Raw genomic sequence first — 16752 nt, 5'->3', positions numbered from 1 at the left:
AAAAATTCATCCCCCAAGGTGATAAAACATGGGGTTGAAAATTTGTACGGATATCAAATATTTTTGAGAGTGCGGGACTTGAATCTTTGTATTTGGGAATATTATTAGAAGAAAGGAAAAGTTATTTCAGCGTCTGGTAAAATTCATCCCCTAACAGGGTTAAAAAGGGGTTGAAAATTTGTATGGCGTTCAAATTTTATTTTAAGCTAGGAACATGAAACTTCAAAAAAATATATGTTATTAAAATACAAGAAAACTAATTTCAGCGTTTTTGAATATTCATCCCCTAAAGTGGTGAAAAAGGGGTTGAAAATGTGTATGGATATCAAACATTTTTTCGAACGCGGGACTTGAATCTTTGTATTTCGGGATATTATTAAAATACAGGAAAAGTAATTTCAGCGTTTTGTAAAATTCATCCACTAACAGGGTTAAACAGGGGTTGAAAGTTTGAATCCATTACAAATGCTTTGAAACTTCTTAGAAAGGCATAATAGCCGATTACAAAAAAAAGTAATTGCAACGTGTTTGGAAATTCAACCCCTAAGGGGGTTAAAAAGGGGATGAAAGTTCGTCTTAGGGTGCAAATTTTATTTTAAGCTAGGAACTTGAAACTTTGCAAAAAGGTATTGAATTAAGATACAAGAAAACAAATTTCAGCGTTTTTAAAAATTCATCCCCCAAGGTGGTAAAACATGGGGTTGAAAATTTGTACGGATATCAAATATTTTTGAGAGTGTGGGACTTGAATCTTTGTATTTTGGGATATTATTAGAAGACAGGGAAAGTTATTTCAGCGTTTTGTAAAATTCATCCCCTAACAGGGTTAAAAAGGGGTTGAAAGTTTGTATGGAGTTCAAATTTTATTTTAAGCTAGGAACTTGAAACTTCGTAAAAATATATGTTATTAAAATACAAGAAAAGTAATTTCAGCGTTTTTGAATATTCATCCCCTAAAGTGGTGAAAAAGGGGTTGAAAGTTTGTATGGATATCAAACATTTTTTCGAACGCGGGACTTGAATCTTTGTATTTCGGGATATTATTAAAATACAGGAAAAGTAATTTCAGCGTTTTGTATAATTCATCCCCTAACAGGGTTAAACAGGGGTTGAAAGTTTGAATCCATTACAAATCCTTTGAAACTTCTTAGAAAGGCATAATAGCCGATTACAAAAAAAAGTAATTGCAACGCTTTTGGAAATTCAACCCCTAAGGGGGTTAAAAAGGCGATGAAAGTTCGTTTTAAGGTACAAATTTTATTTTAAGTTAGGAACTTGTAACTTTGCAAAAAGGTATTGAATTAAGATACAAGAAAACAAATTTCAGCGTTTTTAAAAATTCATTCCCCAAGGTGGTAAAACATGGGGTTGAAAATTTGTACGGATATCAAATATTTTTGAAAGTGCGGGACTTGAATCTTTGTATTTGGGGATATTATTAGAAGACAGGAAAAGTTATTTCAGCGTTTTGTAAATCCCCTAACAGGGTTAAAAAGGGGTTGAAAATTTGTATGGATATCAAACATTTTTTCGAACGCGGGACTTGAATCTTTGTATTTCGGGATATTATTAAAATACAGGAAAAGTAATTTCAGCGTTTTGTAAAATTCATCCACTAACAGGGTTAAACAGGGGTTGAAAGTTTGAATCCATTACAAATGCTTTGAAACTTCTTAGAAAGGCTTATGCCTTTCTAAGAAGTTTAGCCGATTACAAAAAAAAGTAATTGCAACGTGTTTGGAAATTCAACCCCTAAGGGGGTTAAAAAGGGGATGAAAGTTCGTCTTAAGGTGCAAATTTTATTTTAAGCTAGGAACTTGAAACTTTGCAAAAAGGTATTGAATTAAGATACAAGAAAACAAATTTCAGCGTTTTTAAAAATTCATCCCCCAAGGTGGTAAAACATGGGGTTGAAAATTTGTACGTATATCAAATATTTTTGAAAGTGCGGGACTTGAATCTTTGTATTTGGGGATATTATTAGAAGACAGGGAAAGTTATTTCAGCGTTTTGTAAATCCTTTAACAGGGTTAAAAAGGGGTTGAAATTTTGTATGGAGTTCAAATTTTATTTTAAGCTAGGAACTTGAAACTTCGTAAATATATATGTTATTAAAATACAAGAAAACTAATTTCAGCGTTATTGAATATTCATCCCCTAAAGTGGTGAAAAAGGGGTTGAAAGTTTGTATGGATATCAAACATTTTTTCGAACGCGGGACTTGAATCTTTGTTTTTCGGGATATTATTAAAATACAGGAAAAGAAATTTCAGCGTTTTGTATAATTCATCCCCTAACAGGGTTAAACAGGGGTTGAATGTTTGAATCCATTACAAATGCTTTGAAACTTCTTAGAAAGGCATAATAGCCGATTACAAAAAAAGTAATTGCAACGTTTTTGGAAATTCAACCCCTAAGGGGGTTAAAAAGGGGATGAAAGTTCGTCTTAGGGTGCAAATTGTATTTAAAGCTAGGAACTTGAAACTTCGTAAATAGGTAGTTAGGTAGTAGGTTTTATTACTGAAAATCTTCTAAGGGGGTTTAGAGGGATTATATCGAGGACAATTTTATTCAGTTAGGGGCTTGAAACTTAGTAGGTTGTGAAAGACAAGTCTCATGCATTGTATAATATTAATAATTAAGAAATGATTAACCGTCCTACCGCAATCTCTTGCTGCATAATGTTCTAAGCTAATGTAGAATATATAACCACCAATATACAAATCCACGCGTACGAAGTCGCGGGCAACAGCTAGTACTTTAGTATGTTTTCTACTCCCGTACTTTTATTTGTCATTTAAAGGGTCGTGCACATACCTTTAAAACCCTACCTTATAGTTGTCAAGACAAGTCTTTAGTCTATGCCCCAAAAAAGAATTTGTGCATACACGCAATATCTTTTTGGCGATTTTACGATACTTCGTGTAATGACCACTTAAAAAATATTGAATGAAATACAGTTGGCAACAGCCAACCTTATTTTAAATGTCATCTCTGACCAATAAGTGAACCATAGACATGTTTTTTTTTTATTTAATTTATTCATCCATTCTTTTCCCGCCCGTACCCTCCATTTTTGCTACTTCTTGAATTAAAAATATTTGTTAAATTTACAATTTTATTTAAAAGTAAGTGCTTGGTCGTAGAAAAAGTATTGTATGCAACGTTGTTTAACTGAGCCAAAAAATACTCGTGGCGTCTTTACTAACAATTTTCGGCGTCGCCTCAAATTGTTACTCACGCCACTCGCCTTTTTTGACCTCTCTAGTATAATAGTATTTTTAGCAACCGTTGTTTAAGAGACGTCAAAAAAGGTGAGTGGCGTGAGTAACAATTTGAGGCGAAGCCGAAAATTGTTAATAATGACGCCACGAGTATTTTTTGGCCCAGTTAAACAACGTTGCAATACTTTTTCTACGACCAAGCACTTACTTTTAAATAAAATTGTAAACTTAACAAATATTTTTCATTCAACAAGTAGCAAAAATGGAGGGTACGGGCGGAAAAAGAATGAATGAAATTAATAAAAACATGTCTATGGTTCACTTATTTGTTAGAGATGACATTTAAAATAAGGTTGGCAACAATGTATTTCATTCAATATTTTTTAAGTGGTCATTACACAAAGTATCGAAAAAGTGCCAAAAAAATACTGCGTGTATGCACAAATGCTTTTTTGGGGAATAGACTAAAGACTTGTCGTGACAACTATAAGGTAGGGTTTTAAAGGTATGTGCACGACCCTTTAAACTGCCCTGTCCCACTAGCATTTGATTGACTTAAAATGAAAGTTGCTTTAATAATGTACGTATGGCCCTATCCTTTTTTGACCCAGATATGAGCCGTGGGAGAGGACAGGTTAAATGACAAACGAAAGTACGAGAGTAGATTTTTTTTAAAGGATATTAAGTTTACGCATTTCAAGCTTTATAGCTAGATAACGTACGTGTTGTTACCCGTAAAAGGTAATAAAGGTCTGAAAAAGCACTTATGAGGCAATTTTGACACTGGGATGTTATAATTAACCCAGATAAGCCGTAGGTGTCATAGCCGTAATCAGACCCTTATAATTTTACCATGGTAACATATGACTGACGTACGCCTTCACATATGCGTAGATTCTTATAAAAGTTAGCCAAAATAAATTTATTTATTTAAACTACGATTTGATGTGTCTTTTTTAAACGATGACAATAGCCAAGTACCTATACAATAACATTTTATCTTATTTACGAAGTTGTTAAACTGGGTATATTCGTTATCTAAAATGACGAATGTCAAGAAGTGTCAATGTCGACGTATTTTTTAATGGTTAAGGTACCTTTATGTATATATGTACTTTGTTTATTATGTTTAACATATTTAGGTACATACATTTAATTTCACAGAGCGCTTATAAGTACAGTAGTATCCTGGTATCGTGCCTTACCCTGTAGTTTGATGTAGGTATATTTTTTATGAACCCTAGTGTTTACCTTATATGTTCTATATATATAAGGTAACAGTAGGGTTTTTTAAAAATCTGTGTATAGGGTTTCAAAGGATCTGTAACGCGCATGTATAACACTCCTAGAGTTGCTACTTGCTAGCGTCCATAACCAGCAGTGATCGCTTACGTTTAGCTGTAAACTTGTTTGTGACTTAAAAAATCATAGTAATACTCGTAGGTAATTAAAATTTAAGCAATAAAAATTCGTTTTCTGTAGTGATCGCATCATAGCTGTCGCTTAAATACAGTCAGCAGCAATAGTTGCTAAGCGGGCGAGGTGTTCAAAATGATCTTGACGCGACTTTACTGTTAAGAGAATAAGAGCGCGTCAAGGTAATTTTGAACATCTCGCCTGCTTAGCAACTTCTGCTGCTAACTGTACCTACACGTGTCCCGGTCATCATCCCCTGGACCGCGGCCGTTAATTAATCGCACACGCCGTCGCAGCTCGAGGGCCGTATTCAGAAATGAAAATATGAAATATTAACCTTTTCACCACCATTGACTTGATATAGTCAGTACATTTCGTGCCCCACACGCCACAACTTCATATCAAGTCGTGGCTTTAGTCAGGTTTTTTTACGTGCAATTTTTGAAATGGCGTTGATGAAAATGAGACTTTATTTCTTTATTAACGTGGCGGCCAAAAGATTAATGTATGTAATATTTACTACATTCATTAACCTTTTAATTTCGCCTATTACTAAACACCAGTTGCGTTGCGTTGCGGTCTCGTGTTCTAAATCTAAAGCGATCTAACATATAAAATGAAATTTTCGCTATCTGCCACTCTATCGCTCAAACATGCAAAAGCGATAGAGAGGAAAATAGACGAAGGAACGAACGAAGTGGTATGCGCTAGGCCTTTAGTGGTACTGGTCAGACAAGTATCACTCACTGTTTCGGATAGCGCAGCGCGTTCAAAGTTTCAAACGTAGCAACAAGTAGGTACCGTGCATTAAAGAGAACCAACATGATTCTTAACCTTCGGCTGTCAAACACGATTTTTAAACCATCTTTATGATACCTATACTGTTATTCAAACACAACTAACACGTTTTCAACATAATTTGGATACTTCAAATGTACACTTAAAAATAAGGCCCCAGGCCTGCAAACGGCGCGCTTGCCACTTCCACTGCAATACCACTCTATTAAGACCGCGCACTCTCCGTGCTACGCTTTTGTTTTACTTTTCCATTCCACACTCATCCTTTGCGTTTGTTTATTTTTCCACTACATAGGTACATGACGCTCTGTGGCGGTGTTACCACGAAATTGAAATGCAGATTCATGTATTTTTCCTCTAAACCCAACACAGTTTTTATGCGCAACAAGCTTTAGCGATAGTTGCTGATATATTACAAACCTCATTGAAATTACTAAACATAAAGGAACCTCTAATGTTTAACCTTACCTACAAAAACCAAATAAATGTTCGTTTCAAATTTACGGCATTTTGTTCTATGATAGATGCTATTTTCATAAATTCCGAAGCTAATTTCGAATGGCAAATTATTGTGCATCTAAAGCATCGTAAGTATAGCATAATCGAGCTACGCGGATTTCATGTCTTCGTGATTGAATTGTAACTGAACCAAGATTGATGTTCACGTAGGCGAGACATATTTTATATATGAAAGCACCGTTATTGGCTTTTTGTAATCTGAAACACATGAATAGGTAATACGTTCAGTTCAACCTAATCTACCTTTAATCTCTTAGAGTGTTTGTTTTACGACCACTTTAGCCGAGACGGCAGTGTTGTAGAAGTTATAAATGATTTTATATTTACGTAGGTATTTTCATGATACGATTTACCAAATACATAGGTAGTTGTCTGATTTGATACGTCAGATTTCAAAAGGAGGTGTACTACGAGTAGTTTTAAAATTTAAATCCTAAGGGGTTGTAAATTGTCTACGACTTTTACACGGTCGAAGTCGCGAGCGGAGGCTAGTATAGCATCTATAATGTCCTAAATACAATTTAAAGGGTGTCCCAAAAAGGACGCAAGATTTGAAATTGATGAAAAACACATTTTTTTATTCGTTATAATATATTTGTATATAAAATCTTGAAATAAATACCTAAAATAGGGTTATTTGTGGAACGAGTCACTGTTTGGTGCGGATTTTGGGCTGGAGGCATTATTGGACCATATTTTTTTCAAAATGAGGCCGGTCAAGCAGTTATTGTTAATGGAGTTCGATATCGCGACATAATACCTAACAAGATTTTTTCTAGCCGAATTAGAGGATATCGATGTGGAAGCAATGTGGTTTTAACAAGACGGGGCCACTTGCCACCCAGCCAGAGAAACGATGCAATTACTGCATGCAACATTTCCTAGTCGTGTGATCTTTCGATTCGGTGATCAGAACTGGCCCCCTAGATCTTGCGATTTAACGCCTTTAGACTTCTTTTAATGGGGTTATTTAAAGTCTAAAGTCTATGCCAATAAGCCCACAACCACTCGTGCTTTAAAAAAAGAAATTCGACGCTGCATTGGAGAAATTCAGCCGCATCTATGCAAAATGGTCATAGAACATTTTGACAAAAGAGTGCGTATGTGCCAGCAAAGCCTAGGGGGACATTAGCCTGACGTATTATTCCACAAATAACCCTATTTTATGTATTTCAAGATTTTATATACGAAATTATAACGAAAAAAAAATGTGTTTTTCATCAATTTCAAATCTTGCGTCCTTTTTGGGACACTCTTTATATCGAGCAACGTTAATAAATGACACGACATGTTATGACTGCGCGCTACGTCGGAACGATATCGAATATCGCTTTAAGTGGTAAGAGCACAAAATTCATCAGACGTTATTCGTAAAAGCTATGGAGTCCATTAGGCTCTCGCGGCTTTCGCCGGAAAATGCTAAAGGTCGCCCATGTTATCTTATACCTACAGCGCACCTGGTATACGTAATAGTACGTATATACTCGTAATCTACATTTGTCATTAGTGACATAGCCCAGGGTCTGTTTGCTATTAATTTTACCCTTTTTCAAGCCTTTTAATGTTATAAAAACCTTTTAAACAATCGGGCCATGATATAAAGCTAATGAAACACACTACTATCTTGTCCATCGGTCATGTAAAATTCTAATTTTGTTTCTTAACGATGTTATTTATCGTTTTTAGGATTCCGTACCTCAAAAGGAAAAAAACGGAACCCTTATAGGATCACTCGTGCGTCTGTCTGTCTGTCTGTCCGTCAGAAAAACAGATGTAGACAAATTAAAAACAGATGTAAGTAGTCATGATATCAAAAAACGACAGCTCTTGTCACCAAAAAAAAAATAGTTTCCTAAATAAACATAACTAACATAACAAACTGAAATTCAAGGGATCCTGTGGCATAGGAAAATTTATACAAATCAGCCGCCACTTGCTTACTGATATTTTAGTAATCATGTTTGTTAGGCTCACTCATAAATAGTGATAATTTACAGTTAATTACAAAATGACAATAACTATTCCACGAAGTGCTATCGTTGCCAGCAACAAGTTTAAAGATAAAGACGAGAAACACAAAGATATGAGCTCCAGAGAGCAAGTTGCGAAGTAAACACGTCCCGGGGTTATCTGGAGCTATTTGTATAACTGCTGCTCGGTGCTTTTCGATTCACATTCCATTCGAACGCAGCTCATTTCAGACGGATCTTAACTACATATAAGAAAGTAAGAAACTTATTTTATACAATTAATATTAATTAGTCCATTGAAAATTCTACACATTTAATAAATTATTAATACTATTACAACAGAAAAGGTGTGGACTACACTCCTCTATGTAAGTAGCTATTACATAGAAGAGTGTAGTCCACACCTCTACCACACGTCCACAATACTAGTCATATATTTTCCGTGTATATATTTCCTAAGTACTATGTTTGTCATGAAATAATTTTGAAATATGTACAAAATATGGGAATACCACACCACATCCCATTATTAGCGTAGGGAGTAGTTCTGTTATGTAGTAAATCACGTCGCGTACTTAGACATTGAAAAAGCTTTTCTGTGAGTACATTATTCATTCGCAGCACGAACGCTCAGGAATCGGCGTTCAAAGCCGCCGAGAGCGGGCAATCGCTTTCAGTTTTGTGCAGATCACTCGGGATTACCAAATTCCGAATTAATCAGTTTCGGAACGGTTTGCGGGTTTCATGTTCTTGTTTTTATTTAAGCTAATTTTTACACGGGACCCAGGCTCGGTATAAATTTCGATTTGAATGGATAATGTGGGTAACAACCTAATAGGTAAATAATGCCACACAAATGGCTAACACATATCTAATAGCCCACGTCCTAACGCCTTATTTATACCAATATAATTTTTTTAATAAACGTACTTACTAAAACTTGAAAAGCTTCCTCAAATATTACTACTAACAGCTTACGCTACCTACTGTTTATTATTGTTAAATATTTAATGTAACGCCTATCCACACACCCTCTTTATTTCATTTATTTGCGTTAATTTGCGACATGAAGAATATGTGTAGGTCCCTACTATGTGTTTGCTTTTCTGTTTCAAAAATACAGAATATCCAACACGCATGAACATTTAACTTAAAATGTAATTGGACGTTTATTTTCTTTGGTGTGACTGTAATAACTAAGATTATTGTCTTACGTTTTTTACGATTTAATTTTGGCTATTACAGCATGAAGGCAGCTCTGATCCTATTTGTGCTGGCGTGCGCTCTGGCTCTCGCCTGCGGCGACTTGGTGTGTGGCACCAACTACTGCAAGCAGCACCCGTGCAGCGCCCCCGTGCAGTCCTCGAGCTGCCACTCGCCGTCCATCTACAAGCCCAACCACTCTGGCAAGTGCGGCTGCTGTCCTGCTTGCGTCACTCTGCTCGGTGAGTAGGACCCTACCTTTGTTAATGTTGAATAAATGCGTTTGGGCCATTTTATTTTAAGTTTTTTTATGTTATTTCTACTCAGAATCACGAGCTCTTTCTATTTTAATAGAAGAAAAAAAATGTCCCAAGGTGTTTTTCCCATTCCGTTACCATTTTTCATAGACTTTGTATGGCGGTCACGGAATGGAAAGATCATAAAATTTATGGAAATTTTGGGACTCTGTTTTTCTCCTATTAGGATCTATTTAAGAGAGCTCATGTTTCATAAAAAATCCCAATTTTGAAAAAAAAGTGTAGGGGACAACTTTGAATAAAATGGCCCGTTTACGCATGCCACCTGTTCCGTAAGAACCAGAACGGATGACGAGCTTAACCAGTGCATGGTAGGACTACCGTTTATAACTACCAACGAATGCCGGCTCCGCTTTGTATTGTAGCGCCGGACCTACCTGACGCCATTTTATTGCTTGAATAAGCAAGCCACTAATGGCAGATTTTAGTGCCGTATCCGCCATAATGGCGTAAGAGTTAGATGTATGTTGTGTACACATGGTATTAACCTATATGTGGACGGCTATTGGTGAGTGGACAACGGACTAAAGATTAGGTTGAATCTTTAGTTACTTTCTTATTCCCGTTTTTTTATAAGTTGTCATTCAAGTTTCTTTTTTATGACGAATAAAAATAAAAGAATTCAGGTAAAAACATATACTTGATAAACGTTTTTAAAGGTTATTGAATGGGGCGTAATGAGTAGGTCCCTAGCTGTTTTGTAAAACAACCAGGTATGAAATTTTGAAGCAGACAAAAATAAAAGTCGTACATAAAAGCTCGCAAGGGCCTAAATCTACAATATAAATATAACAGTCTTAAGCCAAGAATATCAGAAAAACGTGCATTTAATAAGTTATAATATAATATCTCTAGTCAATTTATTACAAAAAATAATACATTTAAGTTAACAAATTAAAACTAACAAAAATAAATTAAACTAAGAACTAAACAGAATAAACTAAAACTACCTACCTAAAAAGAAGAAGCCTACAAATCAAAAATTGGCCCCAGGTCTGTGCCGTCCGGTAGGATGAAAAGCTAAGAACCACAAGAATAATTCCTTTAACTCAATAATTAATATAACAGTTGAAATCAAAAGATACCTCAAAAGGTAGACGAGTGAAGTGGCACTAAACAGGGAAAACTGGCGTTTTTTCCGTAAAACTAAGGTTTTCTTTAGGTAGGTAGGTATTTGTATGGTATCATAAAATACTTATGTTTATTGATAAAATTGGTCTTATCTGTTTTCGTTTGACCCATGTTACTTCAGCATCAGTAAACCAGTGTCACTTATTCGCTGCTTTATTTCACACATTGAATAGCGCTCTCGGATTGATCGTTGGAGAGCGCCGCTTCGCTTTCTCTCTTGACCCCGTTAACTTTTCGTATTTCCACGAGACATCTAGAGTAGGGTCTTGTTCCCTAGTGAACTCTATATGTATGTATAAGCATTTCCATGAGAACAATTTTAATGTTATTTACCTACACGGCTCCAATTTTTTAATCATGCTCTTTTCTTCCTTCAATTGTAGTTTGCCCTACAATTGAAAGCTGACTATTATAAAACTTAATTCTTTTAAGTTTTCTGCAATGCATTTTCTCGCCCGATCGGAATATAAATTCACATCCCAGTTACAGTACCGTCATTCGTTGCACTTGGAGAGAGCACCAATTTTTTTTATGGCTAAATTCAAACAAAGAGTAATCGATGTGACGTATATATTACAATCTCGCTTATTGCAAAAGGGTTTGCTAGAATGTAGCCAGCATAAAACTAATAATTTATAAGTTTGAAACACTGTAACCCTTTTCATTCAAAACGTTTAGCAGTTTACAGAACGAAATAGGAATCTTTTTTTTTTCAGCTTTCCAGCACTAAATGCCTATCGCAGACGAGTGATTTGAGGTTTTATAGGTGTTAAGTTCAATCAAACCGCTATACATCGAAATAAAAATAAAAACAACGGAATACCGAAACAAATGTTGTTGTGGTTATCTACACAATATCAAATCCGATTGCCATTCTTATATATTTGTAAGGAAGGAACTGAAACGAAATGGGGCATAATCGTGAATGTTAATGTTTTTATTCATATAAGGTTAATACGTCGAAAGGTAGCAAACTTACTGAAAACAGAATATACGCTCAGGCACTTTTTAGGGTTCCGTACCCAAAGGGTAAAAACGGGACCCTATTACTAAGACTCCGCTGTCCGTCCGTCCGTCCGTCCGTCCGTCCGTCCGTCTGTCACCAGGCTGTATCTCACGAACCGTGATAGCTGAAATTATATTGTTATATAATTACTTAATTAATACGAAATTGTTAGTATAACAACAAATACTAAAAACAGAATAAAATAAAGATTTAAGTGGGGCTCCCATACAACAAACGTGATTTTTGACCGAAGTTAAGCAACGTCGGGCGGGGTCAGTACTTGGATGGGTGACCGTTTTTTTTTGCTTGTTTTGCTCTATTTTTTGTTGATGGTGCGGAACCCTCCGTGCGCGAGTCCGACTCGCACTTGGCCGGTTTTTCTTATTTTTGTCCTGTCCTAGCTGTTCCAAGTATTAATTATAGGGTTTAGAAGAATTAGAAGTGGTAAAGTAGCTACGGGATAGCAGTTTTAGTCGGTTCTATTGTTACACAACAAGGCATGGTTGCACGTAGCGCGGCTAATGAGCCCCATCCGCACCCGTGGGCAATAGAACTTATTAATCTTTTGTTATGAAGGCCTTCGAACTTGTTCCTATTATAACCAGTCAGAGCAATCAGCTCAGGACGTAGATATAATTGCAAAACGTTTTGCTAGGATGTAGCCAGCATAATAATAATAATATAAATTTGAAAAATTGTCACAGTTGTCAAAAATTGTAGACAGGCAGACAATTGTAGGTACATTAGGCATATCCTGGGATTACAATCGCTTTTAAAACAAAAAGAGTGGGTTAAAATGATGTAGGATGCGATACATGTGGATAGGTACGTATTTTATACCTAAAGCTTCAATTATAATCTTTTCACCTCGCTCTGCTAGTGGTACCCTTAAATTCATTGCCACTACTGTCCTACTACTTACAGTGAACAAAAAAGAGTAAAAATGCTAAGTTCAACCTGAACTATTATCGTATAAAATAAATAAACAATTCTAATACACCAAAATATCCATGCTCAATACAAAACAAATGTCCTTATCGGGATTCGAACTCAACTAGGTTAAACGGCCGTTATCTTCGTACCTAATATATGTATGAGATTGTAATATGATTAAATTTATCGTATATATAGCATGCTTGCCGAATCGTAGGCCAAATTCGGCATGATCCTTTAAAGTAAACGTTTTTTCTAATTATCTGTAATTATTTTACAGCGGAAGGTGCCAGGTGCAAGACTTACAGCAAGGAGTTAGGGGAAACCCCGGCCGCCGTGTGTCGCGAGCCGCTCTTCTGCGTCAGCGGCGTTTGTGCTAAAGTGCAGAAAAGGAACTAATCAACTAATAATATGCAATAAAAAATTCTAACTAGTACTTTTTATGATTGTTCGCGCCTCATCAGACAGGCTGAGCTATATTACACCCTTACACGTTGATAATACCGTACCCAGCCAGAAAGTCTTTCAATTTAAAAATTAAAATTAAAATCAATGTTTTTCAAATTGGTTTACAGATTTTATGGGAGGAAACATAAAACCTTTACTCAAGCTTAATGTAACAATTCGTATAATGAACTGATATTGATAAGACTTCTCTTCTACTTTTAATAAGTCACATAAAAAGCCTTCTTTACCAGGTATGTCGACCTTTCGGAAGTGTAAATAATACTTGTTTACGGTTTCCTTGAAAGAAATCATCTATCTTTGGCTTTAATAAAAACAGTATATAAATAAAACAGCAATTTCTCATTTATCATTATAAACAAAACTGGTACCTATTACCTAAAAATATTATGAATGGGACTAAAACGAAAATTCAATCCGTGAGCAACGGGAGCATCACGGAACCCAATTTCCGATTCGTTGTTTGCAAAGCGAAAACAGGGATACCATATTACTTCACAATAAACAGAATTTATTTCATCTTTCTGAATATAAAATATTCACTGGGTAGGAATTTAACAGTCGGTTGGTTGGTTTCTGGGAGGCAAGATGTAGCACAGTAACAGTAACAAAATCAGTAGTTAGCAGTTAATTATGTGACTTTAAAATACTTAATTAAATCACAGTGTCATAGGTTCATAGCGCTAATCTTTCAAAACATGAAGCAAAATCACATATCTATAAAAATAAATAAAAATAATAAAAATCGTTTATTTCCGAATAATATTTACTTGGATACAGTTTTTACTGACCTCCACACTAGGCAATGCCTGTCCAGTGGAGGAGAGAAAGATAATATAAATACAATAATGCTAGTAAAACGAGTAACAATTTTAAATTAAATTATTACAGAAAGTATTATTAGAGAGCTGAAATAGGTAGGTATTATACATCAGTTATTGCAATAGGTAAATCTAAAATAGGTAAATCTGTGCGTCTGTGTCGGTGTTACAATCAATAATCAAATCACGTCAAGTCAATATATACTTTAATCATGTAGGACTAGCAACAAGCACTGTCTTATGAATAGTAACTAGTTATTACATACATATTTATATGAAATATATTATCTTAAGCTAATTATCACAGCAATTTATTGGTGTTAATATTATTGAATTACTACACAGACCTAATTTAACACTAAGAATTTCACAAAAGGATCGTTCAACATGAAAAAAATTGTATAAAATAATAAAAAAAAGCGGCCAAGTGCGAGTCGGACTCGCCCATGAAGGGGATTCCGTATTTAGGGGATTTATGACTAATTAAAAAAAAACTACTTGCTAGATCTCGTTCGGAGGATTCAAATAGCGAAGGGAGCTATGGCTCGGCTTGATAAGATCTGGAAGGACCGTAGTATATTAAGACAGACGAAGGTTAGACTTGTGCGTTCTCTAGTTTTCCCAATCTTTCTGTATGGTTCGGAGACATGGACAATCCGAGCCAATCTGACCAAGCGTATAAACGCGTTTGAGATGTGGTGTTGGCGCCGGCTTTTCCGAATACCGTGGACAGCAATGCGTACCAATCACTCCATACTGTAGGAATTACGCATAAAACGCCGGTTGTCAACGATATGCCAGGACCAAATACTTCGGACACCTCTCACGTCGCTCTCCTGATAGTCTGGAAAGAGTAATAATGACGGCCAAGGTTGAAGGCTCGAGACCTCAGGCCCCTCCCCCTACTAGATGGTGTTCCCAAATTACGGCACCTATGCAATTAAAACTGCACGAGGCCATGCGCTTGGCGGGGAACCCTATGGAGGAACCTGGTCTTCAACAGGACATGATGTCACGATCCTCAGTATTGAGGGACCGACTGAAGAAGAAGATCTCGTTCAAACCAATTTTCGGTTGAAGTTTGCATGGTAATGTACAATGTACATCATATATTTTTTTTAGTTTTATCATTCTCTTATTTTAGAAGTTACAGGGGGGGTGACACACATTTTACCACTTTGGAAGAGTCTCTCGCGCAAACTATATACTTATTCAGTTTAGAAAAAAATAATATTAGAAACCTCAATATCATTTTTGAAGACCTATTCATAAATACCCGACACGTATGGGTTTGATGAAAAAAAAATTTTTGAGTTTCAGTTCTATGTATGGGGAACCCCCAAAATTTATTGTTTTTTTTTCTATTTTTCTGTGAAAATGTTAATGCGGTTCACAGAATACATCTACTTACCAAGTTTCTTATAGTTTCGGAAAAAAGTGGCTGTGACATACGGACGGACGGACAAACAGACAGACAGACATGACGAATCCATAAGGGTTCCGTTTTATGCCATTTGGCTACGGAACCCTAAAAATCTCGAGTGAAAGAGACTATACCTATTGAAAATGTACTATTGAAGTCGCCTTCTGAGCTTTATTTACTTTGTGTAAGTGCTTATTACTTTTGTATTCGAAAGCTAGCAGCTCCACAGATAAAAATATGTAGATAACTGCTTCCTCTTTTGCTGATCCTCTCGAAAAATCAGACGCCATTTTACTTTTTCATACATGCTTATATTATTGATTTATATACCTACTTATATATTTTTTGAAGTTAAAACTTCTTTAGTGGCGCTGTGCACTTTTTGAGATGGGGAAAAAAATGTTAAACTCGAGACAGCGTGAGACGATCACATGACCGTAAGACTTAAGATGTCATTGAGTTTTCACTTCGGTCGGCATTCCCGGAGTGCAACCCGTTATATTTTTATTTATTTAGCACCTATTTAAGGATGAGGTACCCTCTTCATAAATCCAATTGTCAATTAGTAATATGGTAGTATTTCAAAACCGTTATTTTTATTACTTATACGCACCTTTTCATGATATATATGTCGGCGGCCGATCGTAAGATCAGGCAGATCGTAATGTTCCTGTGTAATGTTTTGACGATAGTGACATTAAACCAATATATAGGTAGGATAGGTTCGTTAGGGTGCTTTAGATGCCCGAAGGGCAAACTGCCCAGAAAAAGGAGATCCGCATAGCGAGGCTCCGTCGACTCAGGGAACGGGTCAAAGATTTTCACGTTTCACGATATGCCTAGGAATTTCACGATATGCCTGATCTTACGATCGGCCGCTGACATATACAGTGTGTGGCCTACAACACGGGTGAAAAATTAAAACGTAGATTCTACTCCTCAAACAAGACAATGTTTGTTCAGCGACTTTTAAAAATAACTTGTGGTTTGTATTTTAAAACACTTTAAAATTTATTCGAACACGCAATGTATTACGAAATTGATTATGCCTGTACGGTGACAAGGCTGACGGGCAATGTCAATTAGACGGAATTTAAAGTACATTGAAAATATTATTTAGTTTGTTTGAAAAAGGGACAATTGTAAGACTACATCATTTCAAAAAGTTGTTGAACAAAAGTTTTATTGTTTGAGGAGTAGAATCTACGTTTTAATTATTCACCCGTGTTGTAGGCCACACACTGTATAAAATAATATCATTTGTTAAAACATAAAATAAAACATGCGCATATAATGTAATTAATTAAAAAAATATTATATTATCGAAGCTTGCAAAATCACAATGAATTTTATTAAATTAGAGTCCGTCTAAGCTAACTCTACTCTTAACTTTTTCTCAAGTATCTTTTTTTAATTTTTTTAATAGGAGTTTCTCAATCTCATCGTGATCTGTTTTTTTGAGACATTCCACAAGTTTTCAAAGACGTCTGTTGATTTGGATGTTTTTGCAGCATTTTTTTTTACAT

The 16752-nt window shown here is 35.6% G+C and overlaps 1 protein-coding gene across 1 annotated transcript; it reads left to right on the top strand.

The window, feature by feature from the left end:
- Nucleotides 1–8032: 8032 nt before the first annotated feature.
- On the top strand, nt 8033–12953 carry LOC134649251 (fungal protease inhibitor-1-like). The gene is made up of 3 exons (XM_063503972.1): nt 8033–8183; nt 9173–9372; nt 12798–12953. Exons 2-3 carry the CDS (start codon nt 9174–9176, stop codon nt 12914–12916), a joined length of 318 nt encoding a protein of 105 aa, XP_063360042.1. The 5' UTR covers nt 8033–8183; nt 9173; the 3' UTR covers nt 12917–12953.
- Nucleotides 12954–16752: the final 3799 nt, after the last annotated feature.

This window comes from Cydia amplana, chromosome 6 (genome assembly GCF_948474715.1).
Source record: "Cydia amplana chromosome 6, ilCydAmpl1.1, whole genome shotgun sequence".
Taxonomy (NCBI): Eukaryota; Metazoa; Arthropoda; class Insecta; order Lepidoptera; family Tortricidae; genus Cydia; species Cydia amplana.
Note: the sequence above shows the minus strand (reverse complement) of the source record. Positions and strands in the feature narration are given on the sequence as shown.

Coding starts and splice junctions, on each gene's coding strand:
- LOC134649251 (XM_063503972.1), top strand. CDS start 9,174: ATGAAGGCAGCTCTGATCCTATTTGTGCTGGCGTGCGCTCTGGCTCTC. Junction 9,373..12,797: donor TGCTTGCGTCACTCTGCTCG/GTGAGTAGGACC, acceptor ATTATTTTACAG/CGGAAGGTGCCAGGTGCAAG.